At 37.0% G+C, this 25,320-nt stretch overlaps 1 protein-coding gene across 2 annotated transcripts in view; it reads left to right on the forward strand.

Moving 5' to 3' along the window:
* The window catches only part of RNF217 (ring finger protein 217), a 133,991-nt gene extending 123,438 nt beyond the window's left edge, over nt 1-10,553 (forward strand). For both annotated transcript variants that reach the window (XM_008007171.3, XM_008007169.3), the window contains one exon: nt 815-10,553. In XM_008007171.3, coding sequence (XP_008005362.3) covers nt 815-888 — 74 coding nt within the window. In that variant the 3' untranslated portion in view covers nt 889-10,553. The remainder of the gene's footprint in view (nt 1-814) is intronic.
* Nucleotides 10,554-25,320: the final 14,767 nt, after the last annotated feature.

The raw sequence follows: 25,320 nt of genomic DNA on the forward strand, positions 1-25,320 counted from the left end.
AGACTCTAACATGCTTTAGAATATCCTCAAGGGCTGGATAAAACACAGATTGCTTGTTTCTATCTGCAGTTTCTGACTCAGTATATGGGAAAAGTCCATTGATTTTTATTTTTAAAAAGTTCCAAGGTGATACTCATGCAGCTGGTTCAGGGACCATACTTTCAGAACTATTGCTTTAATAATTTTAAGCTAAATACTATAGATAAAGGCTGCTTTGATCATTGTTCCATATATTAGATTTTTTTTTTTTTTTTTTGCTAAAAAAAATGATTTTCATGTGTCAACTTCTGTTTAGCAAGTAATAAATGTGCAGGACAGAATTATTAAGCATCTAACATTTAAGTTCTTGCAATGTGAGTTAGGACATTATGAAATAGATATTATTATCTGTATTATACAGTTGAAGAAATTAAGACTTACTAGGACCTCATAAGTGGTAGAACCGGGAATCAAACCCAACATTTGGCTCCACAGTCTGTATTGTTAAGTGATATGCTATACTGCCTGAAACAAGTGTGAGTATCATAGTGTGCAAATGATACGACTGTGGACAATAAAGAAGATTTAAACCAAAGTTTTGATATTTTGATAGGAATCATTATTATTAAACTGGTATCACTGAGGGTGCTAAAAGGGGAGAAAAGCTAAAGGGAAATATTAAAGAATGAAGTATTATAGAAGTAAATACATTTCATAGCATAGATGCCTTCCTCTTTTCATGTTCATAGATTGCAAACAAATAAACATGGATATTTTAAAATAGGAAAACCTAAATGCCTCTCATCCTAACTAACTTTAATTGTTTTATCCCTAGGTTTATTTGTATTTCCTATCTATTGCCTTTGTAAAAAACAGAGAAAACGATCACGGACAGGTATGCACTGGTAGCACGCGGATGATTTCATCCAGCTAAGCTGGTTGGAGTAGGAGCGATACCAAATGGTACACCCATCTGTGAGTCACATCTTGAAAAATACTGAGAGGAACCTTCTACCATCTCATCTCCCAGTGATTCTCCGTGGGCCACAATGCCTCTAGCTATGGTGCACTCCCAACATGGTATCCTGTCCTTTCCCTAAACAAATTGCTGCTGCTTTTAAAAAATGGTCACTTTCATAAACTATAAACATCTGTATCATAACTCTGACCTTTGTGGTTCTTGGAAGAAGACACTTTAAGAACCAGTTTTCCTCAGAATTCTTCTGAGCACACCTCTTCTGAGAACTGCTTGGACTGTCTTTGAACTCTACACCTCCTTCCAGGCCATCTTGTGAGACTTGGTGTGAATAGCCGAAGTCCTATCTGTACCAACAAGCAAGGCCACTTTTCAGAAGATAAGAGTTCACTGAATGCACCTATTATAATCTGTGACCCCAGCAGTATGATTTCTTTATCTTTCAAATGTTATAATTGCTAAAAGTCTCAATGTCCAAAAGGGAATGAATGAAAGTAAATTAATGAGAAGAATACTAAGTTACTGAAGTGTATATGTGTAGGGGTGTGAATGTGTGTGTATATAAATATGTATTAAAACTAGGCCCAATAACCTTGTACTTACCCAGTTCCATACCGCTACACTATTTTCCCACATTTTTGTAGACCTATTGAAAGATGATGGTTCCTTTGTGGACGTAATTTGGCAATGTATTAAATTAAAGTCAACGTAGACAACAGGCTATTTTGATGCTGAACTTTTCTATTTCTTGCTCTTTCTTTTTGTCACACAAACAAAGAAATTTGTGCAATGTCACCCCAAGGAGTATTAAGCTTTGTAAACTGACAAAACTGGCTGCTTTTAGGAAATTCTCAAGATCCAAATATTCAATCTTTTTAAAAATCTTATATTTTGAAATACATGCTTCACTCTATAGATAGATCCTTCACATTGGGATTATTTAATCTCAAAAACAAATTTGCTGTAGAGAACTGCTTAAGCCTTTTTTAAAAAAAAATCTATTCTGCTAATTTTTTTAACCAACTTGTAATTGTAGATCATTCTGCTTTAGGTCAAGGTCTTACATCATTTAATATCCTAACCCTGTTCTCTCTTGCCTCCTCCTCTCTGTTTTTATTTGTTCTCAAGGTTTTTCATAAAAACAAATACTAGTTTTGAAGGATTTTTTCTTACATTTAACTGCTCAAACATGTAATATTTTAGGGGGCATCTTCTTATGGAGGAGTTAGTTTGAAAACTTTTTATGTTCTTGAGTTTGTCCAATATCAGCTGCTTTTAGAGAAGGAAACAAAAAAGTGAAGGAAATATTTTCAGGAAGTTTTTCTCAACCTACGAAAGCTTTAAAAATAAGAAATGGACAAGTAACTAGACTCTGATATGCCTTTGTTTTCATCACAAAAGTTCATCAGCAAACAGGAAAAAAAAAAGACCCCTAAAAAGCCTAAAGCTTTGAATTGTCTCCAAATTCTTACAATTAGTCATCTGTCTTAGATGTACATTTGTCAGCAACCTTGTCTGATTTGAAATAGATGACACGCTAAAACATGCATTAACATGAGTAGTTTGTTTTTGTTGAGCTCCAGAGTGTAAGAATATTTTATTTTTGTTTGACATAAAAAGTGAAGTTTACTTGCGTGAATAAGAAGCCAGCATGCTTTCATTCTTTCCAGATAACACAGAATGACTGTACTGCAGTTTCTGGATTAGTTGTCTATTTCCACTTAGAGGAGTGTGTGACATTTATGGTTCGAGAATAGCATATTTCTAAAGCAGAATATAATACAAGAAATAGTGATGCCCTGGCTTCACAAACTTATCTTTTCATTCACCCATCCATTCATTTGACAGATATTAATTGAGTGCCTATTTTAGGTGTTCTAGTGTTAAGACTGAAAGGAGGAGAATTTCTAACCTGTCATAAGAGTACTTAGGTTTTGTAAATTCATCTTTCCTGAACTTAGGCATTAGTTTGGCAATATGTGAATATGATGAACTCTAAACCTAGCTGATCTGTATATGTATGATGTATATATGTCATATGTATGGTATATATGAAATATTCCCATAACTGCATATGAACACATATGCCATATACATATGTACCAACTGGCTGAATAACATACTCTTTGGTCTTGGATAATCTGTTTTCTAGGTTATGTATCTGTTATCTTTGGCCTACTCAGGGATTTTTATTTCTTTCTTTAAATAACTTATCTTTTGAACATATTTTTATATTATTTAGAAAACTTTCCAATATTCCTGTTACAAAGTGGTGTCTGTTTTCAGTGAAGGCTATTTCACCAATGCTTGAAGTAGTGTGCGCTGTGTTGCACAGGTTTTTCATTTTTCTATTGAGTAGATATTTTTAAATTAACATACACATTTTTCTCCTTAAAGGGTCATATCTATTAGGCCTTTCCCTGCTGGTAACTTAAAATGATTATTTGTGAATTTTTTACTAAGTTTCATCAAGATCTTTAAAAGAGAGAAGAAAATAAAAGTATTATTTATATGTCAGTGCCAACTTTGAAGGTAAAACAAGAGTAGTAACTTTTGGGAGAAATTCTAAAACTACTTTAAAAAGAAACGTGCACATAAAATAAGTATCTTTCTGTCCACGGCCTGTCATTTTTATATGCTTTTATTGTAAATTTAATATATACTACTTTAAAAAATTGAACCATACAGAATTTATAAAATACAATTTTCTCTGCTTACCCCACCCCTTATTTTCTAGGGGTAACCACTGTTAATGGTTTGGTATGTGTCCTTGCAGACACTTTCTACAAATATACAAATAAGTGTGTTTGTGTATGTGTCTGTGTGTGTATTCATTTTATACAAATAGAAAAATATTCTTACTGTGCTGCGACTCTTTGTCATTTTATTATATATCAGTAGATACCTTTCCGTAAATGTTTAAATAGATTTACCTCATTCTTTTATAAATTACTGCATAATCCATTCTAGGGGTGTACTTTAATTTATTGAATTAGTCCCCTGTTGAATGGACTACAAGATTATTTTCACTTCTGTATTACAAAGAAAGCAAGAGTGAAGACCCTTTTGCATATAATTTTGTCACCTTGCGTGAACATATCCATAAGATTGTATATTTGTTTTTTACAAGATCTTTGTAATAAACATTGTAATGTAATTTCAGGAGGTGAGGTCATAGAAATAATATGAGACCCTTTTTTGGATAAAAAGAAAGATTGTACGGAGTGCATAATTTTTAAAGAAAATCATCTTTTGAAGAATAATTTCCTTTCTGCCTGATTAGCCAAATAAATACCTTGCCAAAACTTACAATAGGAAATCTTTTTTCAATAAAAATAAAATTTGAGGAGATGTCTGTCAGATAAAGATGAATTGACTTTTGGATTGCCTCATTTTAAAACTTGAGGGATTTAAATGAAATACTCAAGCCAAATTGGTGATACTTTTCACATTTTTAATAACACTATCCATTTTTGTGTATGTTGCTTGACAGAGGAACTTAATTATGCCATTGTGAAAAGTAGGGAAGAATATGTTGGCAATTATAAATGCCCACAGCGATTCCCAGAAAAATAGATTATGTATGATTTAGTGATTTGGTGGGATGATTATAAATCATGGAATAGTGTATGTATGTGGAGTTAGAAGAGAGGGGTCAAACCTTTTGGTACAAGCAACATCGTGTTGCCACCACCTTCATTTTCTCATAGGTGCTATTGTATCCTAAGAGTAGAACAGACAAGAAAACAAAGATAATTAAACACAAGTCAGGTTACAACATGATATCTGTAATTGTACTTTCTCTTCTGTGGTATCAAGATTCAGTGGTGCTTGTCAGAAAATACCTTGTTCTGTGACACCCACTATCTCTTAAGTCCCAAGGCTCCAACTGAGCCTTTATCTTTCAATCTTACCACCCAGATATATGACCAACTGCTCTCCTAAAATACCTATGAACCACTGTAATCATTTCCAGTCCCTGGTGCCCCTGCTCATCCTCATTTTTCTCCATACCTCTGCTATTCTAACTATTCCTCTTCACTGACGGAGAAGAGGAGAGACAGGAGGGGCCAGAAAACTCACTCTGGCATGTGCAAAGCATTAGCATTCCTTTCTGACCTTTGTCAAATGAGGGCACATCTGCCAAGACATCGATTCAGCTGCTCCCTTGTTAAATGAATTATTTTTAACATTACACTTTTACACTGGCTGTTACATTTAGAGTTATGAAAAATTTAGTGGCCTCTATAAACTTAATTGGCATGCTTTATTAAGTACAAAAACAAGAAAATTTATGCCAAAAAACATTTTTAGATTTTGATTTTATAAGCAAGCTGCACATAAGCCTTAATGTGAGTCTTCACATTGGATTATATTTTTATTCTTCCATATTTGTGGCTGAAATCTCTCCCAACTATTGAAAGTGATCTTTCCCATGGTCTGCTTTATTGTTTTATGTTAATATCTGTTATAAACATAGCCTTAAAATTTTGTAATGCACTTTAAAGTACTTGTGCCATCTAAATAATGACAAAGTTAAAGCAATCAATGCATACATTTTAATGGAGACAATATACAATATACATATATTTCAATGGAGACAGTAGGATAACAGTGTTAGCAAATATGTGTCATCTCTTTAAATTTGGGAAGAATCAGAAGCTAAAGATTTAAAACATACCTGAAGAAAAGTAGCAATTTCTGAAATTATAGTAATCTTGGAATGTTTATTAGGACCCCAAACCTAGCAAATAATACTCAGTAAGTGTTACCTAATATATCTACTTGGAATGTTTGTTTAGAATATTGAGTTAATTTCTACTGGAAGTTTTAACTGCAGTTTCATAATTCAGGAGTTCTATAAAAGAAATCTCTCTGACTAAAAATATGATCAATCAAAACTACCAGTTTTGCATACCAATCCCAAGTTTAAGCATATTTTGTATTTAAAATTATTATAATTTAATTATCATACTGTCCCCCCTAATATGGAAAATAAGTTATAAAATTCTTTCTTTCTTTCTTTCTTTTTTCTTTTTTTTTGAGACGGGGGTTCTCTCCATGTTGCCCAGGCTGGTCTCGAACTCTTGGACTCAAGCGATCCCTCCTCCTTTGCCTCTGGAGTAGCTGGGATTACAAGCATGCACCTACTATGCCTGTCTTCAAAATCACATTGTTAATTTGTACAGCCACAATTATTAATTTGATAAATAATTTTATAGAAGCATTAAAGTATTATCAGAACAAAATCAGAGTTCCAAAGTTTGGGGAGTATTTTAAGATTGTGAAATGTTACCTTTTGGATGCAAACCAATAATACATTTAAGAGAGAATTACAGTGGGACTCCTTTGTAACTGTAATTTTGAAAATAGAACAAATACACATTTCATAGCCAAAAATTGTGTGGGACTTCTATTGTTACTATTTGTAAGGCTGAAACTTTAGTTGACTTCTTCCAAATGCAAGAAACAGAGTCACAGTAGTGAGACTATTCTCATTGCTACTTTGGAGCATTAGCTGAAGCGTTACTATATCACATACCTTACAAAATCCCTATACATATTGCCAGTTTTAAAATAATGTAATTAAGCATGTTACAAACTATATATATCTTTTTGGCTAAAGAACTATTTTAGAATAACAATATGAATGTAAAAGGCAATAATTTTTTTAATACACAAAACATTGCCATTGCCTTTTTTTGTCACTTCCTTTTTTCTTCTAAAAATTTTCATTTGGTGTATCTAACTTTGTATCACTTAAATTATTCAGACTTACTAACATAAAAAATACTTTTTTTCAGTTCTGTGCTATATTGTGTCACTCTATTCCATTATTAATACTAAATGACTTTCCTTGTGAAATGATACCCACATACTTCAACATCAAGCTCCTTTTTCTCTTAAATTTCCTAATTATCTTGATTTTTGCGTTTTCAGTCTTCTTCCCATCTTGGCCAAGTGTGGGATAAATTCTGTCTCGCCCTTAACTCCTTTCACTGTAATGAAATGAATTCAACACTGAACGCACTCCAGAATTTAGCTCTGGTAATGAGCATAATTTACCTTGGCTTATTTTATCGGTAAATGGAAATGTATCAGGAGTGCCTGGAACACTTTTCCTCTTGATAGGAGTTGGAGAACACTGCCTAGCCCTCTGCCAAGAAGTAAGTCAAGCAAATGAAGATACCAGTTGGATCAGAGGGCCTAATAATACTCTAAAACCAAGCTTCAGAAATTGCTTCGTGACTGTTGTAAGATCAATATTGTGCTTGCATATTAGTTGGACAGAAAGCATGTGTGGACATTCATCCAACCTGACCCCAGGTCGTTCATTCTTCATCCAAAAAGGGTTATAGGTATGGTTTATGGTCTTTGTTTCAGCAAAAAGTCCTACAGCTTGGACTTGGGGTGGATTTACATAGTGTAGCATTTGTATATAAGATTCAATCATGGATTCATACTCTGTGAACATTGTTAGATTTTTGATAATCTAAAGTAGATCACATTGAATGTAACTGATATTAATCCTATTCTAGAGAAAACATTTGTCATTTGCAAGTGTTTGACTTTTTTATTGATATGATTTAGATATAAGTCACACTCAATGTATTTAGTATAGATTCAGTACATAACAGAAAAGAACAAGGGAGAGGCAGACTTGAGTGTTAAAGGACCCCAGAAATTGCTGAAATGTCCTTTTAGATTCTTGTGACTGGCAAGCTATGCTGTCATTGGTTCTCTGCAAATTTGTAACGTGTTCACCTCACCGTGTCCCAGCTTGGGAAGTATTATTAGTAATCCAATCAAATTCTTAAAAATAGCATTTTTGTGAATGTATTACTTCTTCAATATCCCAATATATCTGTATTGTTTCAAGCCACTAGTATCTAAATATTTGATATAAATATCTAAATTCTTTCATTTTATAGAAAATTAGCATGCTTTATATTTCTTTACAATGAAAATTTTAGATAAAGCATCATGATTTCATTATCAGCAGACAACAAACCCTTCTAAGACCCATTTTTTAAGTGTCATATGGCAACTCCTCAATCACTTTTATTATTTGATCATTTTCATCACAATTACAATCTAGATGGTATTTTAAAAAGTAGACCAACTTTATATTTCACATGAAACAGAATAGTTTGTGTGTGTGTGTGTGTGTGTGTGTGTGTGTGTATACATATAAAACCATTTACCTTGACCAAGGACAATGTTACAGATTTTTAATATGAAAATTAATTGACAATTTTGTTCCTTTTAGAAACAATTATTAACATAGTAATTAGTAAATTCTGAGAGATGACAGAAATGATTTTCTATAGAAGGAACACAACAGTGATGTTAAAATATTAATGAACTAGTTGTTTTGATTGTAAGGCATTTTTATGAAACAAATATATTTATATCAATGTATATTTCAAAACTGTGGACAATTAAATTATTCATTCTTTTCCCAAATAGAGTAAAATAATAAAGAGAAAAAAATTGAGTGTTTATCTGTTATTACTGTATATTCAGAAATTACAGTTTTAAGGAATTATTGCCATCTTTTACTTAAATATCAGAATATATTCCATTTTAATTATATTCTCCTTAACAATAGAAAATTAGAAGAAATTTCTTGATTATAAGATGAATAGTAATTTGTACCAGATCTTGTCCATCATTTCATTAGATTGCATATTTCTAGTTTTCTATAAAATTTGTTGCCATTTTCCAAATAAAATTATAATATTTTTCAAGCTTAAAATAGGCCTGGTTGAAAAGAGATGTCATTGATTCTTTTTAATGATATTGGAAAATATTTATGCAATTTTATTTTTTAACTTTTTCTCTATTTCATTAGTTATACTATTAACTTTGATAATCACAAAACTATGTGGAAGAAATCATTCTGAATATATTTTATGAAAGAGGGGGTAGAGTAAATTTTTTTTTAATTAGACAATGTTGATATGTGGAAATCTCTCGAAAGAAATTGCAAAGGAAAAATTCTGTTGAGATGAAATGTTAGGAAATAAGGAGTATCTTAAAAACCTGATTTCTTACACTTTTTAGAGCAATCAACTTATTTCCAAATGATTATTTCATGCTGTTGGTTCCATGAATTGTGTTTTTAGCATAGTGTATACTTTTCTTCCACGTTAGCATTTACACTCTGATTGCTGAAAGTAAAGGAAGAAGTTGGTGAATAAAAGCCAGGGAAACTGGGTTTATTCTCTTTTTCCGATAGCACTAATGTATAATCCCTTTAACCTTCCATATGGTGCTTTGTGTGATGAGTATATAACATTTATATATGTTAATAGTGCCTTATTTTTTTCACTTGACTTTATTTCTTATCTAAAGAGCCATATATTTTTTGTGAGTGTTCTTTGGTCCCTCTACTTAAAGTGCTAAGGAGACAGCGTATCTTTAGGGTTGTATATAGGCTGCATTTGCTACTTTAATCTACTGTATTATCTCTAGAACAGCAGGTTAGCCAATGTATTTTTCCTAAATTCATTGTTCATTTTTAAGCAAATCTATACAAATGGATATTAAACACCAGAAATTAAAGCCATTAAAATTGAACTGTACTTTAAAACCATAGCAAATGCTAATTAAGTTTAGAACAGGAGTTGAAATGACTCTCAGTTTTATCTATAGCTCCAATTAGGACAAAATTACCAAAAGCATTAAAAATAAAAGTAACTGTATGGTACTTCAGGAATTTGACCAGTTCCTTACAACTTATTCTTGGCAATATTTTGTCAGTAATATACTTTCATACAGATGCTGGAGAACCATGGTGTCTGCTATTTACATGTTATTCATTCCCAGTGAGCTTTATCAACATCAAGCCTTTTTGTATAATATGTTATTTTGCTCTTCTTGATCTGTGCCTTTTGTTTTAGCTTTATACAAAATGCTGGGTTTGTTATATTCTTTATGTATCATAATATATAATTCAACTTTTCCTGATGAATGTATGCTGAATAATTAGAATAAACCATGTGCTTAGAAAAGACAAAGACAGGTTGTATATGCAGATATGTGTAAATATTTGACAAAGAAAAAGGAAAAGAATCTTCCTGCCAACAGGTAGGTCCTGCTGGACAGGACCTGAACATTAAGAGATTTTTTTTTTAAGCAGTGAAATTTAAAAATCTATTACCTCAAGAATTTTCAGTCGATGTGTCAATGTACTGCTCCTTCTTAGTAAGTACAGTCTCACGTGCTGCTGGCGGTAAAACCAACCCAAGTGTCAGATCACACAAATTTTAGGGACAAGTCTTTCAAAAGACGGACACCTTGTGATATTTCGGAGTCTAATTTCGGACTTTTCATAATGTCTCAATGACCTTTTGTTGTGGTTGGGCTTTTATAAAAAATTATTTTTGGTTGGTTGCTTTAGAATGGAAGAGTAATCTTAATTATTAAGTCAGATGCATGGAAGAATATAAAGACACTCAGATGAAAACTATAATGGTTTTCAAACTATTTTGATTGTCATTGTACGAGCTATTGTATGGATTACTGTGGAGTGCTGTTTACCGCATGATGTGTGCAATACATCGTGCAATGTTATTTAGCAATGCGTAATAAAAGTTTTTAAAAGAGAAAATTCTTGTCTTTTTTCCAATAGATTTGAATTTTTTAAAAATTTAAAAACAAAATTTGACAGCAACAAAACTATCATGCCTAGAGTTACTGGAGTAATTTCTACATTGGATTCTAGAAACGGAGGAGAAGGAATGAACCAAGGGTGTGCTTTTGGGAAGGTGGATTGCATTGTGTTGCTGTGGCATGTTTTGGGGAAAGAGCACAGAATAGTGAAGATCAGTGTGAACATTCTGCATGAGGCATGAAAAAGCAGCAAAGAGTGTGGAAGTAAGAGATTAGCTTAGGGTGGTCATTACTCTCTGTAGCAACGGGCCTATACAGGGATGGGAAAGCAGAAACAACTAAACTGCTAAAGCCAAATATATATGCCTACTCTATAACCTAGCAATTATTTTCCTAGATCTGTCACTAAGGAAAGAATGGCCTTTGCTGACCAAAGGGTAAGTACAAGAATTTTCCTCAACAGTAAAATCATGAACATGTTGTGGTATATTCATAGAATGGAATATTATACAACAGTTGGAATGAAAATAATCTTAATTTCTAAAAATTACAGAGCAATCCATGCAAAAATACAGTTGACTCTCACAGATACTATGTTAAGCAGATGAAGCCAGGCACAATAGAGTATATATATTGTAGGATCACATTTATATGATGATCTAAAACAGACAGAACTGATCAATGATAATAGAAGTGAGAACAGTGATTACTTTTGGGGTGGGTATTATTGACTGGTAAAGAAAATAAAAAATCTACAATTATAGAAAAGTCTGTTACTTCATGAGGGTGTTATTTGGGAGGCTGAGGCAGGCGGATCATGAGTTCAGGAGTTCAAGGCCATCGTGGCTAACATAGTGAAACCCCGTCTCTCCTAAAAATACAAAACAAAAAATTAGCCGGGCATGGTGGTGTGCACCTGTAGTACCAGCTACTCAGAAGGCTGAGACAGGAGAATTGCTTGAACCCAGGAGTTGGAGGTTGCACTGAGCCGAGATCGCGCCACTACACTCCAGCCTAGGCAACAAAGCCAGACTCAGTCTGGAAAAAAAAAAAAAAAATCTGGATCGGGCGCAGTGGCTCAAGCCTGTAATCCCAGCACTTTGTGAGGCCAAGGCAAGCAGATCACCTGAGATCAGGAATTCAAGATGAATCTGGCCAACATGGGGAACCTGTTTCTACTAAAAATACAAAAATTAGCCAGGCGTGGGGCGGGCGCCTGGAATCCCAGTTACTCGGGAGGATGAGGCAGGAGAATCGCTTGAACCCAGGAGGCAGAGGTTGCAGTGAGTGGAGATTGCACCACGGCACTCCAACATGGGCAATGGGAAACTGTCTTAAAAAAAAAAAAAAAAAAAAAAAAAAAAATGCTGGAATGTATTTTATACTTCCATTTTAAAAATTAGTGGAGCAAAAAAGATACTATATTGTCTTTCTTGGGTCACTAAAATCCTTTGAAAACATGATGTTTAACCTTTCAAATGGCATATATTTTAGCTATTTATAGTTTCCTGCTATCAGCAGACTACAGTGAAAATTCTTGAACAAAAATCTTGAGATAAACCCTTAGCAATGGACTTGCAAGGTCAAATTCTAAAAACAATTATGAAGCATGTGCTCCCACGTATATCCAAATGATACCATTTCAAGTTGATGCAAATTTATGTTCCCATCACCAGTTTACAAGAGTATTTATTTCATTTCATTTTCACCAAAAGTATTTTATCTCTTTTTAAAAAATACTTGCCAATTTGACAGGTAAAAAATGGCATCTAATTTTTTTAAATCAGACACACACACACAAACACACAGTGCCAAATGTGTTTTCTAAATTAACTCTTCCTTAAATCCATTTGCATTTAGTTCCTTTCATGGTTATAAGCCCTCATAATTTCCTTCTGTTTTCCTATATTTCCAAGCCCCAAGCTGCTATGTTTAAATACAAAAATGGTGATATCTTTTTATTATAGCTACAGTTGCCAACACACACATACATAGAACAGCAGAGACATATTTAACTTACACAATTTACCACAAATATGTGTCATGACGTATGCTCCAACATAAACATGAGATGGGAATCATGAATCTCCTGTTTCTCCTGGCATTCCGGTTGCAGAGTACCACTTCCAGTGTCGAGCAGGCCGAATTTGATTCTGGCATTCAATAGTGTTTATCAAACTACATACCCCCTTATTTTGAGCCAATTATGTCGTCTGGCACACAACAATTTTTTCTAATGCCTTTAATGTAGCTGGAATAGTCCATTGAAAGACGATGAGTCAGTCACCAATGGAGCCCCTGCTTAGGGAGTTTCTTACTCACCCTTGCCCAATACTGTGCTCCACATATTTGTTAATTAAATGTATATTTCAATAAGGTACTGTTAGGAGACTGGTATTGAAAGTGAAATGGTTAGATTATTAAAAATGAAACTCCTGATAGGCCCGGTTTTAACTCTCAAATCACAGTTAAGGTAGGTTTGTGAAGAAGGTAAGAGCTCTGACGCTAGGCTCCTGTATTTAAACCCCAAGTTGGCTTATTTCAGGCTATATAACCTTGAGTATGTTACTTAACCTCTCTGTGACTCAGTTTTCTGTAAATTGGGAATAACAGTGCAATGCCTCCAAGGTTAGTTGTGACGATTAACTGAGTTTTAATACATGCTTAAGCACTTAAAATAGTGCCTTGCTCTTAACAAGCTTTCAGTAAACGTTAGTTCTTGTTAGTGACCGTGCTTCATTTTAAACATGTTGGCCAACACAAAATGATTCATTGATGTCAGTTACAAGTAGTGCAGAATACTGACTTAGTATCACTCCTAGACATTGTGTCAGGGCTGTGATATGAAGCATTCTAAAAGGCAAGTTATTTTAATGGATAATGCTTAACATGTACATTTCTAGAGTAGCATATTGGTTAAATATAAAGTTTTGCTCAAAGAATCAATTATCATATGTTAGCTGACATCTATTGTTCTGTCCTCTGAGTAATTCTGTCTTACCCACCCAACCATGTTGTTCATTAGGAAGCTGCCATCTTTTCTCATGCTCCTTCCATCAATGAAACCAATTGGTTCACAGAGGGACACCCAAGTCAAGTTAAGCCAATTAATCCGCTCCCTAGGATTTTTGAACTTGAGACAATAAAAAGCCTGTCTCTGTCCCCTTTTAATGATGTGGCCATGAAATGTGAGCTTGGAAGCTTCCAGAAGCTATGTTTCTGCCACCTAGAAGAGATGGTCATGTGACTAAAGTGATTCACTTAAAGCCAAGGAGTGACAAAGATTGCCAACAAACACCAGAAACTGAAAGAGACAGGGAAGGATTCTCCCCTAGAACTGTCAGAAAGAGCATGACCCTGCCAACATCTTGATTTCAGACTTCTAGCCTGCAGAACTGTAAGACAACACATTTCTCTTCTTTCAACGCCCTCAGTTTAGAATGAAGCTGCTGACAGAGAGAATGTGAGATGAAGCTGGAATAATCCTGGCAGCATTCTCAAGAATCGCCATCATCCCAGAGACTTCATTGTTCCTCTGTTTTTTCCAAGCATTTGGTTATGTGAGCTAGGGCCTGGATTCTTTTTCCCATAGGCCTCACAACAAGCTTCTCTGGCCTTCTATCAGTATGGTGGCTGAATTCTGAGAGCAACATCCCAAATAGCCTGGAAATTGAAGCTACCATTTTCTTTTCTCTCTTTTTTTATTTTTATTTTTATTTTATTTTATTTTTTTGAGGTGGAGTCTTTGCTCTGTCGCCCAGGCTAGAGTTCAGTGGTGCGATCTCAGCTCACCACAAGCTCTGCCTCCCGGGGTTCATGCCATTCTCCTGCCTCAGCCTCCCGAGTGGCTGGGACTACAGGCGCCCGCCACCAGGCCCGGCTAATTTTTTTTTTTTTTTTTTTTTTTTTTTTTTTTTTTTTTGTATTTTTAGTAGAGATGGAGTTTCACCATGTTAGCCAGGATGGTATCGCTCTCCTGACCTTGTGATCCACCTGCCTCGGCCTCGAAAGTGCTGGGATTACAGGCGTGAGCCACTGCACCCGGCCAAAGCTACTATTTTCTTAAAGCCTGGACCCAAGAACTGGTACCACACCATGGAAACAGTCACAGCAGATCATGAAACTTGTCCCTGTCTCCTGACCTATAGAGACTGACTCTCTGAAGCACAGTTGCCATTTATTCATGCAACAAATATTTTTTGAGTTCCTACTACATGCCAGACACTATAAGTCATGGTTATAGATTAGTGAACAAGAGACAAAAAATGTCTGCCATAGGAAGGTTATGTTCTAGTACAGGAAACAGACAAATAAGCTAAATAAGTAAATCATAGGAGTGAAGGGAGAAAAATAAAGCAGGGGAAAGTGACAGATAGTGGGAGTAAAAGGGCATGGGCTTCTGGGAAGGTAAAGTTTGAGCAAAAGTATGAGAGAGGCAAGAGAGTTGTATTGATGAGCTAACAGGGCATTCTAGGCAGAGCAAACAGCAGAGACAAGGGCTCAGAAAGGCAAGACCCCAGAGTAAGCTGGAATAGAAGGAGAGGAGAGGAGGATAAACAGAGAGGTGGGGGCAGTGCTGCAAATGTAGGTGAGTAATTATGATGCATTTGCATTCAGTTTGAGTGAGAGAAAACGTCCACTGAAGTTTGTAGGCAGAAGGGTGATATGGCCATCCCTAAGTCCCAACAGGATCATTCTGGCTGCTGCAATGAGACTAGAGTGAAGCAAATGGACAGAAGAAAAAGGTACAGATCAGCTGGCCAGAAGGACAGCTCCAAAATAAATAATGGCCGTATTCTTCTTCACACAGCTGAACTTCTCCCCATCTTCGCTAATGAAAACCAAATCACTTCCTTGGTAATAGTTTACTTTTTCTCTGTATTCATTCAATAAATAGCTATTGAGCACCCACAGGAGGATGCCCATGTTGTCATGGATCCCCAAAAGAGAATGGCAAATCTCTGTATGAGAGTCAAACTCACAATTTTTTCAAAATTCTCAAAAGCTGGTCCAGAAAAAAGTTACACAGCTATTTTACACTTAACCAAAAATAGTTTAGTGGACTTCGGCATTCAAACCTTCAGATATGTGAGGGTGAGAAGTTCAGCCTTTGGGGCATGGATTTCAGATGCCCAAGACAAAAACCTGGAGTTGGTCCTGTCTGGCTACCTTTCACCCAACCTAGCTCAATCTATCATCAGCACTCTCAATTATATCTCCTAAATAACTTCTCTCTATTCACACCTTCACCCCTTAATTCAGATTGTCCTTATTTCTTATTCAGATAATAGCAAGCATTGGGATTCTTGCCTTCAGGTTTCCCCTCTGTTTTGTCCATTCCTGTGATGTGACTGGCCATAGGCACTGTCCACTGCATCCTTCACAGTGCTATTAGGGTGATGCTACAAAAAACAATCTGACTTTATCACTTCTGTCTCAGGATGGGGTTTTCTGAGAAGCAGATTCCTAAATGGAAATTTGCATGCCGGAAGTTTATTGCTAAGGTTTACTGCACATCTATGAAAGAGTGAAATAAACAGGATCGGGCAGAGAGAAAAACTAGACTGCAATGAAGTCCCCACACAGGCCTGAGCTCATCAGTCATAACCTATCGCCGGAAGCTGGGAAGGCCCTGCAGAGAGTTGTCCCAAATTGAAATGAGGGTAAGCCTTAACACTGCATAGATCAGTCATTGAATGGGAGCTGCCCTTGGGAGCATGACTTTGTGAGGAGGTGACTCTCAGCTGAGAACACTCCAGAGTCGGTTCAGCTTAGAACTCTCAGTCATCAACACTCTCAGGCAGGGCAGTGAATGAATCAGCCCTGGGAGTGGGTGTTTGGGATGAGACAGAGTAGCTTGGGGCAGGAGGAGGGCGTGGGGAAAGGTAAGGGGTGCAGGTGGAACCTGGATAGCACGTTCCAAGTTACCTTTCCAGTCCTCGCTCACCGTTGAGACATTGGGATCCCCCAACCCCTGACATTAAACAGAACTCTTCCTTCCACTATGCTCTATTAATATAATCAACAACAGATTGGTTATCTATTTTTGCTTATATTATGCATGAGGCCTTCTAGCAAGAATGTGAATTCCCTGAGGTCAGGGATCATGTTCTATTCATTTTTGGATCCCCTGCACCATCTATGGTAACTGGCAGGTACATCATAGGCATTGAAATGTTTGAGGAACAAACTACAAAACTATAAAGGAAAAATGGTTTATAAGAGATGTGCCCAAGACGCCTCAACTTCAGAATGATGAAGCCAGGGATTCCAACTGGGTCTTCCTTCTCCGGAGTTGTAAGTGCACTAGGTTAGAATCAGTGGAGGAGCAGGAAATGGGAAGAACACGAGGCTGGAAATGGGAAACCTTAGTTCCAGCCTCGGTTCTCATCCTCCAACTGGCATGCTAACTTACCCTCTCTGGGCTTCCTCGGTCTCTTGTGCCTTATATTGTAGGTCTTGTTATGGGCAATTTCAAAACGAATATTTATCTAGCGCCTACTATGTGTTCACATAGTCTGTCCACGTGTATGTAATCCTTACAACCCCTCCGTAGTGTTATTAGTATCCTCATTTTATAAACAATGTGGGAAAGAAAAAAACAAAGCTAAACCCAGCTAAACTAAAAAAATAATAAAATTTTAAAAATATAGTTCAATGGTTTGTTTGAGGTCACACAGCAAAGGCTCAAATCAAATTCAAGTCTCCTGCTTGCCAGCCTGCGGTTCCTGCCCTGGGAAAATTCTGTTATCTCTTAAGCAAATAATAAGTAAGGGAAGAGAGAGATGCCCTTTCACAACTGCAAAATTCTCTCCTCCCCAATTTCCAGCTCCCATCACCAACAACGAAAACAAAAACAAATCCGGATTGCCTTTGTCCACAGTATAGAGGGCGAGGGCGTCGGCGGGGCTGCAGCCTCCACACAGAGACCGCTGATGGCTCCGCGCCGCTCAGTTGATCCCTTCTCAGCGCACGGAGCAGGAGACTCAAGGCCCACTGCCCACGGCTGCGAAAACCTTCCTTCGGGAAAGCGGAGCTGGTGCACGCGGGCATCTTCGTCCCCTGCAGCCCCGGCACGCAGAGGGCGGCGGGCTGCGGTCCAGAGCAGTTGTGCTGCCTGCCGGGCGGGGGCTGCTCTGGGTCTGGGTGCACGGAGAGAAGCGCGGAGCGAAGCGCACGGTGCACACTGAGGGACGCTGCTTGTCACCTCCCTGCCCCTGCTGCTCGTCACCTCCCTGCCCCTGTTCGGAGCACAGTCCCGGGAGGGCAGATGTCCCCTGGGATGATGCGCGAGGAAAGCGACTGGGAGGCAGCCAGCAACATCTGCGCGTGGGCAACGCGACCCGAGGCTGTCTCCATTACCTGCGTGCTGAAACCATAAAAGTTCTTTTTTTTTTCTTCTTTTTTTGAGGAAGTAAATGTATGAATTAAATTAAAGTACTTTGGCGGGGGTTAGAAAACAGTTTTCCTCAGTGTCCTGATGACATCGTCCATCTGCCAGTTCATTTTTCATAAACCTACTGATACATTTTCTACATCTCATTAAAAAGGTAACCCAAAAGAAAAGGAATAGAAGGAGAAGGAGATGAAATGGAGAGAGAAAGGAAAGACAAAAAGAAGAGAAAATTTTAAAAAATAGGCTAGGAAAGAGGGTCCACCAGGAGGAGTCCTGGGGATGGGGTGGGGACGAAAGGTGGCAAGAACTTCAGCTGACTGGGTTCCTTTAAAGAGTAGAGACGTGCGGGGTTGTGTGTGATTTTCCTGGAAAATCCTCACAACCCTATGAGTTAAACATTATTCCCATTTCAGAGATGAGGAAAATGAAGTCAGGACAGAGTTGCATCATCAAGCTGATTTGAATACCAAGGGCAAGTTTTTTCCCACTACATCAGGGTGTCCTGATCCGTTTTAAACTATTAGAATCACCATTGTTGCATTATTTATTAGCCTTGACAAAGACTGAATAACCTCCCCCCATCACAGAGTCTGCAAGGACAGAGGTGTGATCTAAACCTGGGCCTGGGAGCCCTGAGCTATCAGGCTAGATTGCTTCTCAGAGCCCTTCTCTTGTTAACCAGGGACTCTCAGGCAGGGTACCCAAACTGTCCTTTGACATCTGCAACTCTAAAAGAGTAATTGGAAACTGGGTAATAATAACAAAACAGGTATGAATTTTTTGTTCCCATAAAATGAGACAGTGTATCTGAAAGTACATAGTACAATACGAGTTATTTTCTTTCTGACATTCAACTCATTGAAAGTTTATTCAATATTACTTAATTCAGTTGATTAGTAGTAGTAGTAAGCATGTTTAGGGCTCCTCCTGTGTTATTAGACATACCCTGTATGTGCAGTTTGGTGAAGGCTGGGCTCCAATCCTGGTCTTGTGGAGAGTACTAGGCAAAGATTTAGTACAAATGGATTCCTATCTTGAATTCTTACGTTAATTTGCTCTGTGATATTGGCATAGCCACATACCTTCCCAGACTTCAGTCTAAAATCAAGGAGTGCAAGGGTAATCTCTAAGATCTCTTTCAGCAATTAAATGTGGGTCCATGTAACCTATATTTAAAGTTAGTTCCAATTGTTCAGTTCTGTTATTTCTCTAACCCAGACAGGACCTGTCAAGAGGCTGTGCACCTGCATACTCCTATAGACTGGGTCTCTACCTCCTCCTCCTCCTCCTCCTAACTCCTACTTCTTCATCGTCCACAGCCCCAACATTTTCTCCTGCTAGATGCCATCCTGCTGGTACCATCCAGGGTGCATCACCATGGCCCCCTCTATTAAGGACTCTTTGTAAGTCACCACTGAGTAAGGCACTTGTATTAGTTTTCTAGGGTAGAAGTAGCAAAATACCACAAACTGGGTGTGTTAAAACAACAAACTTATTCTCTCATAGAGAGGCCTAAAGTCTGAAATCAAAGTGTCAGCAGCACTGTTTCCTTCTGGAGGCTCTGAAGGAGACTCTGTTTTTTGTCTCTCTCCTCGCTTCTGGTGGTTGCCAGCAATTCACAGCATTCTTTGACTTGCTGTATCTTCACTTCAGTCATTGGATTTAGGACCCAACCTTATCCAGTGTCATCTTTGGGGCAGAAATGTGTTCTCTCTAAATTCATATGTTGAAGTCCTAATCCCCACAACCTCAGACTGTGACTGTATTTGGAGATAGAATCTTAACAGAGGTAATTAACGTATAATGAGGTCATACGGGTGGGCCCTTACCCAATATGACTGGCATCCTCATAAGAGGAGACTGGGACACAGGCATACGCAGAGGAAAGGTTATGCTGAAGACATAGAGAAAAGATGGCCAACTGCAAGCCAAGGAGAGAGGTCTCAGAGGAAATCAACCCTGCTTACACCTTGATCTTGGACTTCTAGCCTTCAGAACTGTGAGAAAATAACTTTCTATTGTTTAAGTCCTTCCCACCCCGGGTCTGTGCTACCTTGTTATGACAGCCCTAACAAAGGAATACAGACCTTGACTTAAATACTACAATGACATCCACAAACACCCTACTTCAAATAAAGTCAGTTTCTGAGGTTCCAAGAGAACATTAACTTTTGGGAAGACACCATTCAACCCATTACAGCACTTTTCGCAGTTTCCTCAAGGTCTTTGTGTTCCTCCAAGGCAGGGACAATTATTCCCAACATGGCACAAGTCCTGGCCCTTAATATGTGCTCTACAAAGGGGGAAGGAAGAAAGGAAGTAGAAAGTAAAAGAAAAGAAAGAGAGTAATAACAGGAAAGAGAGAGGAAGGAAAGGGGAAAAAAGGAAGGAAAGCTGCATGCTTTCCTAGTTTCCTTGTTTCAGTAACATCCTTCAAAACAAAATACTGTTCTTCTTGAACACAAGATTTCTTAAAGCATCTTTGAATTTCTATATGCAATTTACTTTGAAACATGCAAAGGAAAGAAATAAGGGAAACGTGATAATATCCTGTTGCCTCATTGCTGGCCCTGAAAAACATTTCAAAGGGGTTATCTGATTAAATATAATACACTCAGTTACATTTTAATTTCAGATAGACAAGCAGTAATTTTTAGCATAAGTATGTCCTAAATGTGAGATATATATGTATGTGTGTGTGTGTATATATACACACATATATTTACACATGTACACTAGACATGATAGAAAGAACATAGACATTGGGCCTATACAAATTTAGGCTCCAATTTTTACTACCTTTTAGCTCAGGGACCTGGGGCAAGGTACTTAATCTGTTTGTATGTCAGATTCTTCATCTACAAAATTATAATAGACTTATGGGAAAGGGTTGTTGTGACTTTAAAATGTCTGGTATGTGGTGCTTCCGTAACTAGAACAGTGTCTAATACATAGTAATCAATGACTCAACAAATATTTTTGAAGGAATGAAAGAACACATTCCCTTCTTCCCTATATGGAATTCCCTGGAGTATTGGGACAGCCAACCCCACAATAGCAGGGGCCCTAGGACAGGCCACAGCACTGTCCAGGGAGCACCCCAGCCTTCCATGTTAGAAAACCCACTCCACATCCACTGTTCCTCAGAATAATCTGGTTTTAGGATGCAGGGGACATACAACTAATTTGATACAGGCAGAGTTTTTCTTCTAGAAAATGTATTTGTTTTTATTACAGAACAAAGTCAACAACATCTTACACTAAAATTCAAAAGTCTTTAAACCTTAGAGAACCTATTTCCATATGTATTGCACTGAATTTAAAGGCACACTCCTATTTGTGAAGGTGATTCTAACTAATTTAAATGGACCTCAATAGTTTTTAAATAGCAGTATAAGCAGATTCTATCTTATTAGAAAATCATTTGAGCAGCACATTTATTTCTTAGAGCTGGAATCAAGTCGTTCTGTCTCCTTCTACAGTATGCATTTTTATGTAATCATTTGGTAATAGTGAAAAATATCTTAAAAGTGCATTGTTTCTTGACAGAAGGCTATTTCTTTTCGGAAATAAAAATCATTGTAAAAGAAGATGTTTATTCTTAATATTACAATTGAAACTAGGGGTTTTGTTCTTGACTTGCTTCCTAATCAAGAAACTTACATCATATAAATAAGGTGGTCTGGGTAGTGAAATGGACATTGAATTAGGAGTCGAAAAGCCTGGTTTCTATTGCCTCCCCCTGGGTGCTGCGGCCTTGGACCAGGTGCTCAACCCTGTAGCCAAATTTCCTTCCCTTGACTATAAGGGGAACCAGCTTTCTCACATACTTATACCATACTATATAACCAAGAATGTGCAATAAAATCATACTACAGCAATTATAATCCTCTTTTACAATTTTATAAAGTTAAATTTTGCTTTAATAACTATACAATGGGAATAAGTGTACTTTGGATACCATTCATGTAGGAAGACCAAAGTAGTATTCAATGAATGGAAACTCCCTTCCCCCTTCCGTCAAGCAAATGACTCTTCACCCAGAAAATGTTATTGACAACTGCTGGGTTATAATTGTGACCTCAAATTAATATGTTTCCCATACTGGCCATTAATTCAACATTGGATGAACACATATTAGCTTGCCAATGTAGAGTGTTGTTTTGCTCAGTTAGACATGATTTCATACCTTAAGACTTTTTAAGGCTTATATTTTTTAGCGTATCTACTATTTAAATTGGGTACAGGAAGTGCCAATTTAAGGAGGACAGCTCCAAGAAATGGTCCAGGCATTTCATGAGGGAGATTGGATGATTTTCCCCTCAACCAGCGGCACAGAGGCCCTTTCAATGCCTAGAAATAGATCTCTTATTGAGCCTCTGTTTATCTCCTCTGACCATAAAAAGCAGCTGCCTCTGCAGGAAAGGCTGGCGGCTGCAATTAACTCCAGGAGGCCAGAAGCCGGAATCCTGTGCAACAAGAATAAAGGCTACTCAAAGAACTTGTGGAGTCATGTTGCTAGCTCGTTGCTAAAACCATTCAGTCTTCTGAGGAAGAAATCTGTGAGCTAAACACCACACAAATCACTGTAAAATTTCCTGTAACCACCAGAGGCACTCCAAATCATTCCATTATTCTCAGAGTTGCTTCATAGTGACTGGGTATTAAATCTACTGTATGGCTAAGTGCTGATGGCGTTTTGTTAAATGAAAAGCATAAAGAAGATTGGTTGATCCAATTTTTCTCATATTCTATTATTTTGTATTCAAGCTTAACTCAGTATTAGACTAACAGTAATTATGAAAATAAAAAGAAAGCAGAATCTGATTTTTTTAAGTCCACTGGAGGCAATAAGAAGTTTCTATTGGAACACTAATAATCTAATAATCTGTTAAATTATTAGAAAACACTTTCAAACACCTCTTATATCTTTGCTGAGAGCCCTGAAGAAAATTTTTCTTACTGCTTATATTCACCACAAATAAAATACAAAGACCTGGAAAATAGCAATAATCTAATTATTAGGCATATGTCCAGGAACAGAAGTGGGAAGTAGTAAAGGCAATCAAATGTTAATCTGAAACCTATCACAGATGAACAGTTCAACTTAACGTGGTGCTGTTATTCTGTTTTTTTTTTTTTTTTTGAGACGGAATTTCATCTTGTTGCCCAGGCTGGAGTACAATGGCACGATCTCCACTCATGGCAAACTCTGCCTCCCAGGTTCAGGCGGTTCTCCTGCCTCAGCTTCCCAAGTAGCTGGGATTACAGGCATGTGCCACCATGCCCAGCTAATTTTGTATCTTTAGTATAGATGTGGGTTCTCCATGTTGGTCAGGCTGGTCTTGAACTACCAACCTCAGGTGATCTGCCTGCCTCAGCTTCCCAAAGTGCTGGGATTGCAGGCATGAGCCACCGTGCCTGGCTGGTGCTGTTATTCTTAAACAAACAAACAAACAAAAAAGGCTTTAAATCTTCAACCTAAAAATTTCTTTAAGGCTGAACAAATGTGTTTAAAGCTGTAGGTAACCATAAGGTAACCAGAAATCTGAGGAAAGGTGTTGACTGATTATACTTGCTAGCAATTGATTGCCTCTATATGGCTGAAGTAAAAGGACGGACCTAGGAAATGTGAGACAGAGCATAAGAGGTATCAATACAGGGTGGTTGGGATAAGTATAACAACAAAAGTAAATAAAGCTTTTTTTTTTTTTTTTTTTTTTTTGAGACAGGGTCTTCCCCTGTAGCCCAGGTTGGAGTCCAGTGATGTGATCATAGCTCACTGCAACCTTGAATTCCTGGGTCCAAGTAATCCTCTCTCCTCAGCCTCTCACGTAGCCGAAACTATAGGCATGCACCACCAACCCCAACTAATTTTTTTCTTAGGTTTTGTAGAGACAGAGTCTTGCTGTGTTGCTCAGAGTGGTCTCAAACTCCTGGTCTCAAGTGATTCTCTACTTTAACAATATTAATTCTTCCAGTCCACGAACACAGGTTACCTTTCTATTTATTTGTGTCTGCTTCAATTTAATCAATGTTTATAATTTTCCAAGTAGAGAGATTTTACCCCTTGGTTAAGTTTATTCTTAGATATATTATTTTTCATTAATATTGTAAATGGAATTGCTTTCTTGATTTGTTTTTCAGACAGTTCGTTATTAGCATATATAAACACTACTCATTTTTGTATTTTGATTTTGCATCTTGCAATGTTAATACATTTGTTTATTAATTATAACAGGTTTTTGGTAGAGTATTTGGGAGTACTGCAAATCATCATCAATACTGACAGTATTTGGTAGAGTATTTCTGTATATAAGATTATGTCATATGCAAAGAGGAACAATTTGACTTCCTCTTTTCCAACTTGGATGCTTTTCATTTCTTTCTTTTGCCCAATTACTCTGGTTAATACTTCCAGTACTATTAATACGTCCTACAGAAGTGGTGAAAGTGGGCATCTTTGTCTTGTTCCTAGTCTTACAGAAAAAGTTTTCAGCTTTTCCCTCATTCAGTATGATGTTAGCTATGGGTTTGTTATATATGGACTTTATTGTTATGATACACACCTTCTGTGCCTAATTTGTTGAGAGTTTTATTCATAAAGTAATGTTGATTTTTGTCAACTGCTTTTGATTTTGCATCTGTTGAAATGACCATATACATTTTGTTTTTCTTTTTGTTAATGTAATGTATCATGGTTATTGATTTGCATATGTTGAATCATCCTTGCAACCTTCGATGAATCCCACTTAATCATAGTGAACTATCTTTTTGATGTGCAGTTGAATTTGTTTTGCTACTATCTTGTTGAGAATTTTTGCCTCTATGTTCATCAGGGATATTGGCCTGCAGCTTTCATTTTTGTGTTGTTTTTGTCTGATTTTGAAACCAGGGTAATGCTGGCCTCATAAAATGTATTCATTTATTTGTTTAGATAGGAGCTCACTCTGTTGCCCTGGCTGGAGTGCAGTGGTGCAACCATGGCTCGTTGCAGCTTCAAACTTCTGGGCTCAAACAGTCCTCCTACCCTAGCCTCTCAAGTGACTAGGACTATAGGCATCCACCACCATGGCTGGCTAAGTTTTATTTTTATTTATTTTTTTATTTTTATAGAGACAGGTCTTGCTTTGTTGCTCAGGCTGGTAGTTCTTTAAATGGTTGGCAGAATTCAGCAGAGAAGACACAAATCTAGATTTTTTTTTCTTTTGGATAGGAGACTTTTTACTACTGATTCAATTTCCTCACTTATTATTGATTTGTTTGTATTTTCTATTTCTTCATAATTTAATCTTGGTAGGCCGTATTGTCCAGGAATTTATTCACATATTCTATGTTCTCAAATTTGTTG

The sequence above is a fragment of the Chlorocebus sabaeus genome, chromosome 13 (genome assembly GCF_047675955.1).
Source record: "Chlorocebus sabaeus isolate Y175 chromosome 13, mChlSab1.0.hap1, whole genome shotgun sequence".
NCBI lineage: Eukaryota > Metazoa > Chordata > Mammalia > Primates > Cercopithecidae > Chlorocebus > Chlorocebus sabaeus.